Source organism: Cyanistes caeruleus, chromosome 4 (assembly GCF_971803275.1).
Source record: "Cyanistes caeruleus chromosome 4, bCyaCae1.hap1.1, whole genome shotgun sequence".
NCBI lineage: Eukaryota > Metazoa > Chordata > Aves > Passeriformes > Paridae > Cyanistes > Cyanistes caeruleus.
In genome coordinates, this window is record NC_141704.1 from 26,123,696 (window position 1) to 26,136,024 (window position 12,329).

Below are 12,329 nucleotides of genomic sequence, written 5' to 3' on the forward strand. Positions count from 1 at the left end.
TAGAGGACACACAATTTGCCATTTTATTTACTTACTACCAGTGCACAAGTTAATAGTACTACAGCTGCTCTGAACAAAATTCTTCTGCTTGAGGACCATCTGCTTTTATTGGATGGAGCTTGGTTCTTTAGTATCTCAGCAATTGAAGTAAGGCATTCATGTCTATTAGTCACTACTGTGGTGTTCTGTGAGAATCTTTTGTATTAGTTACCTGAAGTTGTAACTCAGAATACAGCTTTAAAAGTTACATTTGATAAAATTTAATTCTTGCTGCTTCTTAGGTTCCTTCATTCCTTGGGAAAGATCAGATTACTTGATGTTGGTAGCTGCTTTAATCCATTTCTGAAGTTTGAAGAATTTCTGACAGTTGGCATAGACATTGTTCCAGCTGTTGAGGTATGTAATGTTTCCTGTATTTAGTATAAACTTGATCCTCAGATTTGTGGAATGCCTCAAAATGACTGTAAAAAAACTACATTGAATAGTTAAATGCTTTCTAAATATCTGTTTTAGTAGGAACTAAACATTGCATCATTTCCCATAAACAGGCTCTAAAGTTCTAGTGTTTTCTTTTAAAAATAAGATTTTTTTTCCCAGAGACATCTTTATAATGGTGTTATTAATCTCGTAATTGGAAAATTTTAGTAGCCGTCTTTTAATGGTATTTCAGATGAGTCCTTGCATCTTAGAAGGTGCAAATAACAATTAAGTAGGCATATGCTTAGGCAAGAACCTGTCAGAAGCTGCATTCACTGACAGAAGAAAATGATCAGTGACTGTATTTGGTGAGTTCTTCTGGAGAGATTTAGTAATCAGAAGTACACCGTAAGGGAGCATTTATATTTATTGCTAAAAGTATTCTTGAGCTTCCAAAATCCAGAGGACAAATTTATCAGCATATTTGGGGTAAATTGCTTCATTTTCCCTAGGCAGTGAGGTTCTCAAATGCCCTAATTCTGCTGTAGTCACATCTTCTTTGTGTCTTTTACTCTTGACCCAACTTCTGTCATCACTAATTGCATTTATCAACCACACAAAAGGATAAAATGGATTTTTTTTTTTTTAAAAAGACACAGAAGTACATTTCTGACAGAAAACAGAAAAGCCTTTGACTACACACACCTTGACTACTTACAGTTAAAATTCAGGCACTATTAAAATCTGTAGCCTAAGATAACCCTCCTTAGAAGTGGAGAACTGAAAAGAAGTATACAGGTGAAATAATGCAGTTAACTGGAAAGTAATGTCCTCTTATTTGCTGCAGTGCTATTTACATGCTAAATACCTGGTAGTTTGTTGTTGTTACAATGTTTAGTCTATTAACACCTCAATTGTATATTTGCATATATGCTGAGAGATACTGAAAGATAGTCTTTAAAAATTTGAGTCTGATTAAATTGCTTTCAAAAGCAATTCAATGTTAGTGCCGTCTAAAACACAAACTTTGAGTAGATTTTGTCTTGCCTAATTTGAAACACAGGCATCACAATGGTTTTCCAGCACTTTGGAGGCTCAAGGACTGTGTAGGGTTGTTGGGCATGACACAGGAGGTAAAAAAGACACATGCCACTGAAATGGCAGCCTGTGGCATCTAAAATAATAATACATGGGAAGTGAATTTCTAGCTATGAAATTTCTAGCCTCAGTGTCTACATCTCAGTTTATAAGTTCTAATTACAGTCACTGAAGATCTATTAAAAATAATTATTAATTAAACCTAAATATCTGCTGTTCAATGGTGTGATGAATTGGGTTCTGTATTGACTAACAATAACATTACATGAGTTGAACCTCAACATTAATTTTTGAGTATGCCTAGTTATTTTTTTTCTATCTTCTAATCTCATATAGAAATAATGCTTTCATAAGAAAGCTACATTTGTTCTCATGAAAATCAGTTTAACTGTACAGTGACCAAAACCTTTATTGGGAAAAGTCCTGAAAAAGTAACATCTGTGGATTTAATGAAAGAACATATGCAATTTCTATGTACTAACCAGTTCCTTAGATTCTCTCCCAGCAAAAGGGAACAATAAGACAATTGATTTCTGGTCGTCTGACATGGTTAGTACCATAGCTTCATGCCAGGAGCTTCCCAGAGTGCTAATTTCATGCTTACTCTGAGGCCTGTCTCAGGCTCACCAACATCTTTGATTCTCTTGGATGCTTTGGCTTGTTCAGGGCACCTTGAAGCCTGGCTAGCGAGTGTTCTTGGAGGGACAGGGAGTACAGTTTGAGCAGTCAAACGCATCGACTAGAATAAGCTTAGTCCTACCTCCAAGACAGAATTAATGATCCCTGATGTACTGAAGATGACTCTGCTTTGAGCTATATCAGCACCATAACCTTCTGAATAAATTTATCTTTAGGCCAGCAGTTGCCTGGGCTGATTTAAGATTTTCAGAGTTAACAGCCAGAGGTTTATTGTGATAGGTAATGTCATCTCCTGACTTGAAAAATGTATCTTGGTAAGTTGTGGTAAAAGCTGAAAATAAAATAAACTGGTAAAATTCTCAGATTTAGCAGATTTCTTAGGTAAGATACTAAAGTACCTTTTAAAACAAATTGAAGCACAGAGGCTTCTTAGAAAGCCAGTTTCTTAAATAATGTTGATTGGGGGTTTAAATAGTTCCTTCTTTAATAAAAAAAAAGGGTTATCCACTTTCATATAGAAATGCTTTGGATATAGACTAAGTTGAGTAATACTTCCATTTATTTGGAGGAATAAGAGGGATGTACTTGTGGAAATACAAGAAAAGGAACTGAAATGTTAGTTATGTAATGAAAGGATAAGTGTCTTCAAAGTTTTTAGAATCTGTGTTTTACATACAGAGAATACAAACGAGGATTCCCTTTGAAGGTGTGTATCACACTGGAGTGTGAAGTCACTCCAGGACAGAAGGGTTCTGGGTTTTGAGACAGAGGGAAACTGGTTACCAAGAAAAGATTAATATTTTCGTTAGTTAGGCACTATGCACTCATTTCCAGTGTCCTGGTGTCAAGTATGCTGAGGGAAATGTGCATTATTAGAAGCTGGGGGGATGGAAACTGAGACTGTAGTGTGCAGCAGATGTTGTATTGGAGTGTAAATATAGTCTGAGACAAAAAAGAAAAAGAGGCTGGAAGGATACTGGAGTTAAAAATTAAAATATGTATCTCAATACTTGAGGGTCCCTTCCAACTCAGTGTATTTTGTGAAATACCTGTGCACATTATTCACATAAGTAGGATTGTGTTCTTAAATGTCAGTGGATGCACCGAGATGTAACTGCTGCTTCCATGGCTCTGAGGACTTAAACATTAGTTCAAGACTTGTATATCAAAAGTTTAGTAGCAAATTCCACTTCAATAGCATTTTTGTACTAAAGCTGATTACAGATTCCACTTGAAACCTGTCTTAATCTTGAAATTGTCTATAACATTATTTCTACGTTACTGATTTGTGTTTCTCCACTATTCAGAAATACCTGCAGTCTAAATTGTTTTTTTCAGCAGGGTATGTGTGACCGCTAACTTTTTAACTCTTGAAGTTTTGAAGTTCTAAGTAAAGTTAACATGCCACTCTGAGCAATCAATTTTCAAAATGCTTCTTTCTTTTAAAACTTACTAGAGGATATAATGAAATTGCTACTGTAATTTCCTGTTCTCAGTATTACAGGGAAACAGAATATAGCCCTACAGGTATAATGGTTGCAATTAAAATTTCTTGGTTATAGCCACACAATGCAAATCTTTTTCTGGATCTTTGCATATCAAAGGGCAAGATTAAAGCTAACAAAAAGCAAATCAAATTTTTTTGAATATTGTTTACATTTTGTAATTTTCTCCTTACTCTTGGAAGAGAATGTGATTTTATATGAACAGAAATAACGTTCTGTTCTGTGTGAAAACAATTGTGCATATTAGTTCCTTTATGAATACCCTTGCAATACTGTTCTAGTAATCTTTGAATGCTGCTTCATAAAATACATTTTTTCTACTATTTTCATGGTATTCAAATGCAACATAGTTAATTTCACCTTTCAGGTGTGTTCCACAGAATGTTTTGTGCCTGCTTTCATATTTGCTAACCTATTTAGTGTCTGTCATTCGCTGCACATTCTCTAGGCATTAAGAACAATTTTTGCTGCTATCGGATTGCAGCATTATATGTTAATACCATTTTTATGAAAAGTCAGTCCTAGATTATGATGAAGTGTCAAAACTTAGATTCACTAAAGCACATGCATTTACTTTTTGAATGCTTTGTGATTAAGGATGTTAAGAATTTATTCTTCTGTATGTTGCATTGTGGTGTGATTTCTAGTCTTCGACAGCTTGAGCGCACAAATGATTAACAGATGATTTGTAGTCTTTAGCTTACTTTGATAACTGCCTAAATGTGTACCACTACATTTTACATTTACAGCAAAGCTAAAACACAGATCTACATTATTGCTGCAAATCAGTATTGTAACTTCAGAATCTATATTGCCTTGTTATTCCCTGAGTCTATACCAGTAAAAAAATTACACTTTTTTCCAAGTGACCAAACTAGTGAGTTTTTTGGATTCTTTTTAAAGAACTGGTAGAAATTCTGAGGTATTAAATTTAGTTTCTAATTACTTATTTCAGGTTTATAAAAACCTATAAAAGGCTTTCAGCACCTGTAAAAACACAAGCAATGTTCTGAGTTCTTAAATAATTTCTGAGATAGTTAATTCAATGCTTTTTTCTTTTGGGGATAAGTTTGGTTTTTTTTAATTAACTGTTCTCAGCTATCAAATCTCTAGTAAAACATCTAAAATTTTGCATATGTACTAAATTTTTATTTTAGATTGATTTAATAGCAAGAGGAATGTTCATCAGGCTTGACATTTCTTTAAGGGAATCATTGATTTTTCTGTGGATTTTGGTTGTTTAAGCTCTTTAAGCTAACCTTGATGTTTGGTTTTCTATTTTTGTTACTCCACCAGAGTGTATACAAATGTGACTTCCTAAATCTTCAAATTCAGCAACCTCTTCAACTGGCACAAGATGCTATAGATGCCTTTCTTAAGCAACTGAAAAATCCCATTGATTGTCTACCTGGAGAACTGTTCCATGTTGTTGTTTTCTCGCTCCTCCTTTCTTACTTTCCATCACCCTATCAACGATGGATATGCTGCAAGAAGGCACATGAACTCCTCGTATTAAATGGCTTACTGCTTGTAATAACTCCTGATTCATCTCATCAGAATCGCCGGGCTATGATGATGAAAAGCTGGAAAATTGCCATAGAATCCTTGGGTTTTAAACGCTTCAAGTATTCCAAATTTTCTCACATGCACCTGATGGCATTTAGGAAAACTTCCCTGCAAACAACAAGTGACTTAGTTAGCAGGAACTACCCAGGAATGCTGTATATCCCACAGGATTTCAACAGTATAGAGGATGAGGAGTATTCCAACACTGCCTGCTATGTTCGGTCAGACACAGAAGATGAACAGCTAGCTTACGGTTTTATGGAGCTACCTGATGCTCCCTATGATTCAGACTCTGGAGAAAGCCAGTCTAGTTCCATTCCTTTCTATGAGCTAGAAGATCCTATATTGCTTCTAAGTTAATGTAGTCGTTGAAATGCCCTTTCAGTCAAACCTCTTGCTTAACTAATTTTGCTATACTAACATGGGCTCAACACAGAAAAATGGTTTGCATAAAGAAAATGCAAAGGTTTACAGAGTTTGCTATTTTTTTCTACTTTTGAATTTTAAAATTTATTCTTGTATGAAAGTGAAAAAATACAAGTTTTATGCAAATGACTCATGTCATAGCATAAATTGCTGTTACTTTCTTTAGATTTGTATCGCTATTTTTTTTCCAGAAAGGTACCATTCTTTTCTTTAGTGCTGTGAAGTGTGAGTTCTATTTAATTTGTTAAATGTTGTTTCAGTATTTTAAGTCAATGTGGTTGAGCTTAAGGCACTGGAGTTGGTGGGCTTCTGAGAAGTAAATGTAGGAAGAAATAATTTGCACTTTAATTAAATGTGCAGATAGGTTAAGACACTTGGTTACAAATGTCCCTTCTTAATTATGGAACAAAACTTTTTTCTTCCAAAATTTGTTTCACTCTGGTTAAGCCTGGGCTGGAGAAACGGTAATGCTTGCACATTTGATTTTATGGTTATTGCAGCCCTCTTGACGTAACACCAAAACACTGGAATATATTCATCCACAGTTATACATACTGTGTAATTTCATTATATAAATAGCAGTTTCTGATGAGGCTTTTCCCCCAGAGGAGTATGGTACGTCTAGACAATTATGTTTCACTTCAAAGCTGGAACATGTTTTGCAGTTTTGAGTATACAAGCACTAATATATATCAGTATTTCCGCAACTACAGTGTTCTGTATTCTCTTCCAGCTGTGTTTTTTGGGGGACAGGATGAGTTTTGTCATGTTTTATAGTAAATTATTTATGCATTTTTAAAAGAAACAACTTTTTTTTGAATTGTCCTTATTTGTAGACCTTCAAAGTTAGCCAGTGACTACAAACTGATTTTGTAAGAAGGAACATAACTGTACAAGTTTTTCAAGGATACACATATTTGCATAAAGCCATGAATTCAGACCACACAAGTGAAGTTAACACATGCTTTTTGTTTGCTTATTAGGACCCAAAAATCTCCTGTTCAGTTAAATAAAAACTGACTGAAAACTGGTCTGCGCTGTAAGGAGATGAAACATCTGTTTTTACATCTATAAATTTTTAATTTGTGTAATGAATCTGTGAGTTTTTGCAGGAAAAATCAATTGTGTTCAGTGGTTAGAAAAAGAGGATTCATTATTGGTTTAGCTTAGATTTTCCTCCATTTAAAAATAATGGCCAGAATTTTCTAATTTGGATATTAGGCTCATAAATCTATATGTAGGTGCCTAGTAGTAAATGATTTGAACTAGGTGCCAGATGATGATTTATTTCTGACTGCTGAAAATTGGTAAAACAATACTAATACATTTTCACAGGTGATTGTGATGAAGTATCTTACATCATAATAAACTGCCACATTGTATTTATATGAAAGTTGCTAGATAAATTGAAGTGTAGTGTGGATTTTACAGTGGTTGCTACAAAAATGAAACTTACTCCTTCCATTTAAGTTTTGCACTGAATGTGTCACAGTTTGACCTACCTGTTTTTCTTTTATAGTATTTCTTACATAGAGTAATCACATTGGTCCAGCTTATGCTCAAATGTGATCTGGACTGTGGTGCTGTATTCTTTAACATAAGCTTTTTGTATCTCTTTTTGAATTTAAAGCATTCCCAAATACCTAATTCAGATTCGTTATTCAGTCTGAATGATTGAGTTATACAAACCAAACAATTATATTTGATGTGTACAAAAGAAAAGAATTAAGGTTAGACATACAAGAGTCATGGCTCACTTGATAATTTTTGTTACAGAGAATACTTCTCTAATGAAATACACAATGGCTTCAAAATTGGCTTCAAGACACTATTTTCATTAAAATGTTTATCATTGAAAGCCTTTTTTCCCAATTAACCACTGATTCCAGCAGTGCTCATGTTAAAATATTGCTGCTGTAAATTCAGCTGTTTATGGGAGGCTATTATGTGCATTCTTCAAAGTATACCTAATAACCGATTAACCGATACTCGATTTAAAAACTAGTACACCATCAGGCATATGTGTTTGCATTGATTACTGTAAATTGGTTTGCAATTCATACACAAAGAAGTGCAATTCAGATGAAGACTTATCCCCCAAAATAGCTTACATATTAAGATTCAAAGTTAAATTCTTTTTGGGAGGTTGGTGACAACACTGTGGTTTAGGGACCTGAGATTCATAACAGCTTGGTTTTGTCGCTGATCATTCTAAATGCCCAAAGTGGGTTTATTGGTTATTTGGTTTTGTGGGTTTGTTTTTGGTTTGGTTTTTTTTTCTTTTTTTTTGGTTTGGTTTGTATTTTTTTTTTCACAAGGGACAGGAGATTGTGGTGGAGGAGGAAAGTGATTTACATAAATACTTTCATCTCCCTTAATAATAAAGTGGTGATATCAGGAGTTGTATATTTGACTTTGGTGCAAGAATATTATTTCTAGGTTATGAAATATTCAAAAATTATGACTGTGCAAGACATTTTTCACTCTTAAGGTGCTGGAGAAGAAAAGGAAGAAAACATGTATTGGCATCTCTGTTGTCTTTTATGTCACTACTTTTGTGAACAAAGCACATTTATTAAAAAAAATCTGAAAAAACAAAAACATTCTAAAAAATTCTTTGGGGTCGAGCTATTGTCTTTTTTCTTTCTGTGCCATCTGTTAATGCTGAAATCCAGTGAAATCAATGCAAAGCTATTTATTTTCAAGAAGATAGTTGTCTTGAGTTTATTTTATAACCCATAACAATGTTAAATTTGGTACTTCATTTTCAGCTTCTTCATCTCAGTTGTGGTCTCTGCTTTCTGGAAGGGTTTTTTAAGTTATTCCAGTTGATTCTATTACCATGTTGCTTTGCCTGCCCACTTAGATGTGACCACTTTCTAATCCACTTCCTCTCACCTATCTCTACATGTTCTTAATTTCTTCTCTGTGTCACTGAAATACTTTTAGAGCATCCATTGTATGCTTGTCCTTTGATATCATTATTGTATTTTTCTACATTATGATTCTGGAGGTGTTGGGGAAAGGATGGCACTGGGAAAAGAAATCCAAAGAACTGATAACTGAAGGCTCCTGCTCAGATCCAAGTTCTAGGAAAACTGGATTTCAGCAGAATTGAAGTGTGTCCCTAACACTGCACAGCCTACCTGGTATATTCTGGTCTCTTAAGTGAGAGTGAAGATGACTAAATAGCATTTCACAGCTGTGCTTAGTGTGTTGCATATCCTTTCTGCCTCATTCTGCTTCAGGAAGCTTGCCTGACTTGCTTTATAAGCATCATCATTCTAAGGCTTTTTAATCACATCTCCATGAATCAGCAGCAGGTTTTCTGCTCATTTTTTCCTCTTCTTTCCCTCAATTGTTTTTGACCTAGAACAGCAAGGTGGCTTTCTAGCAAGGTTTCATTTCACAAACTTGCACAGAAACTTAGTAGGGTCATTTTACTCTCTATGTAAAACACTGACAGAGAAGTTTCCATAGTTGCTTCCAATTGCGATCGTGGTTGGATCAATACAGTACCAATTAAATGTTGTCCGTAATGCTGGGAGAGCGTCTGCAGCATGTGTCCCTCACTAGGCAACTGGGATTGTACTATAGTGCTCGTTAAAGAAAAACCTCTTAGCTTGGGGATTATTTTGTTGGGTTTTTGTTTGTTTATTTGGGGGGTTCATTGGGATTGTTTGTTGTTGGTTTTCACCCCTGTAACTTTTAGGCCTTTGGGTCAGTTTTAGCTAATATTTAAAGAAGTGTAATAATTTGGGGGATGACTGAGGTTCTTTTGAGTCGGTTGTCTGAATAATTTAGTCAGGAAAGAGGGAGGAGCAAGCTTAGATGTTTAGGCTGCCCTAGTGCGTCTTGCTAAGGGGCAGAAGGTGCTGGTTGTGGTGAAGGATTTACAGGAATAAAGGATTCGTCTCTGCAGCAGCCCAGCCCACCTACCGTTCAAAGAGCCCCTGAGCAGCGCTGTCATTCAGATTCCTCTTGTTTTGCCTCTCTCCTCGGCCAGGGCACGGAGTTACTGTGATCCAGAACCTTCCCGCTATTTGCTCACCTGCCTGCGAGTTTCCAACACCGAGTGCGGAGAAACGCACTGCGAGGCCGCGGAGGCGCACGAGTTACGCCGGACCACAGGATGGGATGGGCTCAGTCTGCCTTGCAGTTCTGATTTAAACACAGTTTTCTCGCTCCCATGCCTAAGCGCCAGTTGACGCTGTTTGTGGGTTTGGTTAGGACTATTGGTTTCCTCAGAACTCTATCCGGCCGCGCCCTGGCGCTGTTTGAGCCTCGGCGCGCCCCGTAGCGGGAAGGGCCGCGCTCGGCCTCGACATGGCGGCGGCCGGCGCGGGGGGCGGGAAGGTTCCGGGCTGCCTGTTGAGGTGAGAGCGGGCCGGGCGGGGTGGAGGTGCCGCGGGATCGTCACCGAGGGCGGCCGGGTGGACACCGCCGTGGGAAGTGGGGTCCGCCAGCATCGATCGGCGGCGCGGGGAGGCTGCCGAGGCACCCCGCGCCGCCGAGGCCGATGCCGTCACTGACCTTCCCTGGCCGGGCCGGCCCCGCAGGGCAGCTCCAGCCGGGAGCGCGCCCTTCCCCTCAGAGCGGCGACCCCCGCTGTGGACGCGGTGTGAACATCTGGAAAGTAACGCGCTCCTTCAGCCGGGGTTAAGCCTGCTGTGTTAATGTATAAATTAGACTTTTTGGTTTTTTGAAAGAAAAACTTACAGAATTGCTTTAAAAAGAAGAAAAGTGCTGAACGGGAAGAATTAAGGTGAAGGAAAGTTGATTCATTATTTTAGATAGGTGTCACTTGGGCTTAACTACTGAACCAGCTCTGGGGTTTGGTTGTTTTCCCAACTTTCTTAGGGTAAAAACTACATTGAGAGCAGTGTTTCTTGACATATAGGAAAGCTATTAGATAGTTTGGTCTCTGAATGTTAATAAGGCTCCATTTTCCCTGAAATTATATTTGCAAAAGTTGACAAATACTTCAAAGTGGGTGTCCACATTGTTTTGAATCTTAATGTGATTTGTTGAGATCTGTAAGTCGTGTTCAACCTGAAACTTTAAAGCCATTAATTTAAAACAAACACAACAGCACTACCTCCCCACCCAGAACTTTGAACAGTCCTTGTGTAAACAAAGTATTGACAGAAATTACTAGCAAATAGCTGTGTTTTAGAGAACAAATCAGTTATTGAAATTTCTCTTTAAAATTTAATTGCTGTTGTCTTTTTATTTGGTAATAGCTGTGTCGTGGGATACATTAATCATGAAGATGCACCTTTTCCACGTCACAAAAAGTCGACCATGTATTTTGGTAAAAAAATGCTAAGTGTGGTTTAGGAGTACCCATTTTTGCTAATTGGCTAGAAGGTGGGGTCAGGAAGAAGAGATTTATTCACAGTGTCAGCTGTCATTTTGCAAATCCTTTGTGCCCAAGTAGATTTTGTGTGTTTGCAGTAGGAACAGACATGTTGCCCCATTTGTTCCCCCACCCTGCAGCCAAAGCAGCTGGTGGGGCCGGAGCAGAGGAGTTTCTCTTTCACATTTCACTTGGTGTGCTGGCAGCAAAACTCCAGTTCTCACGAGCTGACCCAGTGAGAGTTGTGCTCTGTCAGAGTGGCTCCTTGCTTGCCTGGAAGGAAGTTTGCTACTGTTAATGATCTCACAAAAAACAATTTAGTGATCGCAGCAAAATTTTAAGCCAGGTGTGAGACATGAGCTTTGACATTTGCTTATATGCAGAGGGCTCATTCCTGCTGGCTTCTGGGGCTCTTGAACGTTTATAAGGTTAGCCCCTTGACTTGGAGGGGCTCCAGATAGGCTCAGGAATCCAGATAAGCAGGATGGCATATGTTCTTCAGAATAGCAATAATCGCATGTTAGTGCTGTGGGTTGAAAAGAGATGGGAAATAATTTCTCTGTATTCATGGTTTGAGCTAGAGAAAGCTGGAGGCAGGGGAAGAGCATGTGTAGCAGCTGAAATAAATGGTTCAATTTGTCCATAAAAACTGGATGTTGATTATAGTACAAGAAACAGTGAGGTGCAGTCAGTGCTATGAATCCTAAAGTACCATGACCTGGAACATGAAAGCTAACTTGCATTTGTGTTTATCTGTATAGTGGAGAAACAAAAGGGTGAGAGGAATTGGAAGTACCTTACTAAGTGAGGGGAGAGATATTGTGAAATATTAAGCATCCAAGCAACTCAGAATTAAGTCAATATCTGTAAAACACTTGTAATAATGAATACTATGAAAATGCACATTTTAAATCTGAACAACTTTTAACTTACATTAATTTCATGTAATAGCAATTTGCTTTAAATATATGGTATGTATTCTGCTTCAGGTAAATAGTTTTTTCATGCATAGTTCTTCCAAGTAATATCTGCATTGTTGTTGGGTATATAACATAATTTGGAACTCCATGTTACCAAATAAGTAATTTAAACAATAGTGTTTCTTGGGCCTAGTTTTTTTCTTCTGCAATTATTGAAGCTGGTTTTACACTGCATGTCAGTCTTTGAATCTGCCAAAATTTACAGGCAGATCAGTCAATCTCTTTATCATTTGTTGTTTACTGGTTAAAAAAATGAGAATTTAAAAATCAAGAGAGAATAAAGTCTGAATTTTGCATTTGAGTCAAGGTGTCTTGTAACATTTCCTTCACCATTATAAA

General features: G+C 37.2%; 2 protein-coding genes and 1 long non-coding RNA gene across 7 annotated transcripts in view; 2 read left to right on the forward strand and 1 right to left on the reverse strand.

Annotated features, from left to right (window-relative positions):
* SAMTOR (S-adenosylmethionine sensor upstream of mTORC1) overlaps positions 1–8,252 on the forward strand; it is a 34,754-nt gene extending 26,502 nt beyond the window's left edge. For all 3 annotated transcript variants that reach the window (XM_023938295.2, XM_086887093.1, XM_086887094.1), the window contains exons 4-5: positions 282–396; positions 4,956–8,252. In XM_023938295.2, coding sequence (XP_023794063.2) covers positions 282–396; positions 4,956–5,585 — 745 coding nt within the window. In that variant the 3' untranslated portion in view covers positions 5,586–8,252. The remainder of the gene's footprint in view (positions 1–281; positions 397–4,955) is intronic.
* Positions 1–10,160, reverse strand: LOC147653498 (uncharacterized). Its single transcript, XR_015286275.1, has 2 exons — positions 9,591–10,160; positions 1–5,333 (listed from the first exon to the last, which is right to left on the reverse strand). It is a non-coding gene; the product is annotated as an uncharacterized LOC147653498 (long non-coding RNA).
* The window catches only part of TMEM168 (transmembrane protein 168), a 23,251-nt gene continuing 20,632 nt past the window's right edge, over positions 9,711–12,329 (forward strand). The window contains exon 1 of one of the 3 annotated variants that reach the window (XM_023930359.2): positions 9,711–10,027. The gene's annotated coding sequence lies outside the window, so the exon portion shown is untranslated. Of the gene's footprint in view, positions 10,417–12,329 lie in introns of all 3 variants that reach the window. The other 2 variants (XM_086887095.1, XM_086887096.1) reach the window with 2 other exon arrangements.